Below are 5,009 nucleotides of genomic sequence, written 5' to 3'. Positions count from 1 at the left end.
TTCCGCCATCCTAGTCACTGCCGTTGTGTCCTTGGGCAAGACACTTTACCCACCTGCTGCCAGTGCCACCCACACTGGTTTAAATGTAACTTAGATATTGGGTTTCACTATGTAAAAGCGCTTTGAGTCACTAGAGAAAAGCGCTATATAAATATAATTCACTTCACACTTAAGGAGAATTTGAGACATTTTAAGGCCTTAAATTCAAATTATTGGATTTAAGACTTTTTTAGACTTTTTAAGACCCCGCGGATACCCTGATATACACATGCACATATACATATATGTATACACATACTGTATACTGTATATATATAAATATATATACACATATAAATACACATAAATTAATATATGTATATATGTGTATATACAAACCCGTTTCCACATGAGTTGGGAAATTGTGTTAGATGTAAATATAAACGGAATACAATGATTTGCAAATCATTTTCAACCCATATTCAGTTGAATATGCTACAAAGACAACATATTTGATGATCAAACTGATAAACTTTTTTTTTTTGTGCAAATAATCATTAACTTTAGAATTTGATGCCAGCAACACGTGACAAAGAAGTTGGGAAAGGTGGCAATAAATACTGATAAAGTTGAGGAATGCTCATCAAACACTTATTTGGAACATCCCACAGGTGAACAGGCAAATTGGGAACAGGTGGGTGCCATGATTGGGTATAAAAGTAGATTCCATGAAATGCTCAGTCATTCACAAACAAGGATGGGGCGAGGGTCACCACTTTGTCAACAAATGTGTGAGCAAATTGTTGAACAGTTTAAGAAAAACCTTTCTCAACCAGCTATTGCAAGGATTTTAGGGATTTCACCATCTACGGTCCGTAATATCATCAAAGGGTTCAGAGAATCTGGAGAAATCACTGCACGTAAGCAGCTAAGCCCGTGACCTTCGATCCCCCAGGCTGTACTGCATCAACAAGCGACATCAGTGTGTAAAGGATATCACCACATGGGCTCAGGAACACTTCAGAAACCCACTGTCAGTAACTACAGTTGGTCGCTACATCTGTAAGTGCAAGTTAAAACTCTTCTATGCAAGGCGAAAACCGTTTATCAACAACACCCAGAAACGCTGTCGGCTTCGCTGGGCCTGAGCTCATCTAAGATGGACTGATACAAAGTGGAAAAGTGTTCTGTGGTCTGACGAGTCCACATTTCAAATTGTTTTTGGAAACTGTGGACTTCGTGTCCTCCGGACCAAAGATGAAAAGAACCATCCGGATTGTTATAGGCGCAAAGTTGAAAAGCCAGCATCTGTGATGGTATGGGGGTGTATTAATGCTCAAGACATGGGTAACTTACACATCTGTGAAGGCACCATTAATGCTGAAAGGTACATATAGGTTTTGGAGCAACATATGTTGCCATCCAAGCAACGTTACCATGGACGCCCCTGCTTATTTCAGCAAGACAATGCCAAGCCACGTGTTACATCAACGTGGCTTCATAGTAAAAGAGTGCGGGTACTAGACTGGCCTGCCTGTAGTCCAGACCTGTCTCCCATTGAAAATGTGTGGCGCATTATGAAGCCTAAAATACCACAACGGAGACCCCCGGACTGTTGAACAACTTAAGCTGTACATCAAGCAAGAATGGGAAAGAATTCCACCTGAGAAGCTTAAAAAATGTGTCTCCTCAGTTCCCAAACGTTTACTGAGTGTTGTTAAAAGGAAAGGCCATGTAACACAGTGGTGAACATGCCCTTTCCCAACTACTTTGGCACGTGTTGCAGCCATGAAATTCTAAATTAATTATTATTTGCAAAAAAGTTTATGAGTTTGAACATCAAATATCTTGTCTTTGTAGTGCATTCAACTGAATATGGGTTGAAAAGGATTTGCAAATCATTGTATTCCGTTTATATTTACATCTAACACAATTTCCCAACTCATATGGAAACGGGGTTTGTATATGTATACACATTTGTATACTCGCTTCTTTTGAGTAATATACTCGAGTGAGGACAAGATATCTCCTCTTCATAAAAAGCCCGAAGAGAGGCTCCTTGAAGCAAAGATGGTCTTCACAATCTTTGGAGAAAGTGACGAGGGAAAGCAGTGTGAAAAATACACGTTTAATCAAGTATCATTTGTAAAAGACTAGAAAAGAGGACATGATGATGTAACCCGGCTGCTAAGACGGGTCTGGATCCTTCCCGCCAAACAAGCCAAAGTAGACCACAGTGTTGGATTCAAAGCCACTCAGCTCCAACTGAAAAATCCAACAAAGAAAACGTTTTTGTTGCCAAACTCTCCTGGAGCGGTTTTAACTGGACACTGTCATTTTGTGTAAGAGATCATATTATTGACACACTGCAGCATTCTCGTTAATCATATGGATTATCATTAAAGTATTACCTTTATGTACACCTTGCTTTATGGATAAAAAACATCTTACTTTTAAAAATAATAAATATTGCTTTCTGAAAACAACTATTGCTTTGTGGAATAATACAAATTGCATTCTGGAATAAAAAAAATACTGTTTTCTGGAATAAAATTCTGGATTTAAAAAATATATATATTTATTTCTAGAATAATAAATCTCGCTTTCTGAAAACAATTCATCCATCCATCCATTTTCTACCGCTTGTGCCTCTCTGGCTTGCGGGGGTGCTGGAGCCTATCCCAGCTGCATGAAAATAAATCTTGCTTTGTGAAATAATAAACATTGCTTTCTGGAATAAAAATTAAAATACTGTTTTCTGGAATGAATTTCTGGATTTAAAAAAATCTTCCATTTAAGAATAATAAATATTGCTTTCTGAAAACAAATCTTGCTTTCTGGAATGACTTTCTGGATAAAAAATAAATCTTCCTTTATAGAATAGTGGACTTAAAAAAAATCTTCCTTTCTAAAATAATAAATCTTGATTTCTGAAAACAAATCTTGCTTTGTGAAATAATAAATCTTGCTTTCTGGAATAACTTCCTGGATAAACAAAATCTTCCTTTTTAGAATAATAAATATTGCTTTCTGAAAACAAATCTTGCTTTGTGGAATACTAAATCTTGCTTTCTGGAATATAAAATATTGTTTTCTGGAATAACTTTCTGGATTTAAAAAAATCTTCCATTTAAGAATAATAAATATTGCTTTCTGAAAACAAATCTTACTTTGTGAAAAAATAAATCTTGCTTTCTGGAATAACTTTCTGGATAAAAAATCTTCCTTTATAGAATATTAATTGTTGCTGTCTGAAAACAAATCTTGTTTTAATGTAATAATAAATCTTGCTTTTTGGAATAACTTTCTGGATAAACAAAATCTTCCTTTTTAGAATAATAAATATTGCTTTCTAAAAAACAAATCTTGCTTTGCCGAATACTAAATTTTACTTTCTGGAATAAAAAAAATGTTGTTTTCTGGAATAACTTTCTGGATTAAAAAAAATCTTCCTTTCTAGAATAATAAATCTTGCTTTGTGGAATACTAAATCTTGCTTTCTGGAATATAAAATATTGTTTTCTGGATTTAAAAAAAATCTTACTTTTTAGAATACTAAATCTTGATTTCTGAAAACAAATCTTGCTTTGTGAAATAATAAATCTTGATTTCTGAAATAATAAATCTTGCTTTCTGGAATAACTTATTGGATAAAAAAAATCTTCCTTTCTAAAAGAATACATTTTGCTTTCTGAAAACCAATTGAGCTTTGTGTAATAATAAATCTTGCTTTCTGGAATAATACATTTTTATTTATAAAATTATAATTCTTGCTTTCTGGAAAAAATAAATCTGGCTTCACGGAATAAAAAAAATATTGCTTTCTGAGAAACTTTCTGGATTTTAAAAAAGTATTTCTTTCTGGAGTACAAAAAAATGTATTGTTTTCTGGAATAATATTATTTAATTAATTATTTAATTTAATTAATATATTTGGGACGGCGCGGCAAAGTTGGTAGAGTGGCCGTGCCAGCAATCAGAGGGTTGCTGGTTACTGGGGTTCAATCCCCACCTTCTACCATCCTAGTCACGTCCGTTGTGTCCTTGGGCAAGACACTTCACCCTTGCTCCTGATGGCTGCTGGTTAGCGCCTTGCATGACAGCTCCCGCCATCAGTGTGTGAATGTGTGAGTGAATGGGTGAATGTGGAAATACTGTCAAAGCGCTTTGAGTACCTTGAAGGTAGAAAAGCGCTATACAAGTATAACCCATTTATCATTTATCATTTAATACATCTTGCTTTCTACACCTATAAATACCCGGTATTTATTTTAATTTTTTTTAAATGGTTATAAATAACAACAATAATCAACTGTCTAACATTAAAAAACAAACACCAGTGGTGTGGAGCCCTCAAATAAATAATACAAACAATATTGTTCTTAATATCTTTTCAATATGGTGGTAATGTGATGCCATCATGTCATTTTCAATTAAAATAGATCTTTCTATTTGTATTCGTTATTAGTACCGACATCTCCTTACTTTATTTATTCCTACAATGTGCCACAGGTTCATAAGAAACAGTGTCCCACAAATGGCCCTGGGGCTACATTTTGAACACCAGTGTTTGACTTATTTCACCATGAAGGTTGTTGCCAAGTGATGGAGTGTCTACAAACGGTGTCTTTTCAGCAGGTACGGAAGTGATAAAGGTGGCTGGCGACTTTGTGGAGGTTATCTGCAGGCGTTGTTGCACACGGGAGATGCGGACCGGCCACCTTGAAGATATTTTATGAGTCCTACCAAACCAGGGCCAATGGGCCTCTGGACCAAATGTCACTGTACGGTGTTTTCTGGAATTCCATGGGGGTAGAAGAAGTATAACAGGCCTAATTCACTCTTACAACAAGTTCAACGAGCCTTTGATTCCTGCAATTTTTATTATAGGGGAAATAACACGGGTTAGGTCAATTTAGCTTTGAAAATATGAGCAACATTATGCACATATATATACACATATATATACACATATATATATATATATATATATATATATATATATATATATATATATATATATATATATA

General features: G+C 34.9%; 1 protein-coding gene across 2 annotated transcripts in view; it reads right to left on the bottom strand.

Moving 5' to 3' along the window:
* Window positions 1-2,105: 2,105 nt before the first annotated feature.
* Window positions 2,106-5,009, bottom strand: part of si:dkey-256h2.1 (uncharacterized protein LOC337520 homolog) — a 49,631-nt gene continuing 46,727 nt past the window's right edge. Inside the window, exon 12 of one of the 2 annotated variants that reach the window (XM_062064153.1) lies at window positions 2,106-2,244. In XM_062064153.1, coding sequence (XP_061920137.1) covers window positions 2,167-2,244 — 78 coding nt within the window. In that variant the 3' untranslated portion in view covers window positions 2,106-2,166. The remainder of the gene's footprint in view (window positions 2,245-5,009) is intronic. The other variant, XR_009827841.1, reaches the window with a different exon arrangement.

Source organism: Entelurus aequoreus, linkage group LG11, assembly GCF_033978785.1.
Source record: "Entelurus aequoreus isolate RoL-2023_Sb linkage group LG11, RoL_Eaeq_v1.1, whole genome shotgun sequence".
Taxonomy (NCBI): Eukaryota; Metazoa; Chordata; class Actinopteri; order Syngnathiformes; family Syngnathidae; genus Entelurus; species Entelurus aequoreus.
The sequence above is the reverse complement of the archived record's forward strand: the minus strand, read 5'-3'. Positions and strand labels throughout refer to the sequence as shown.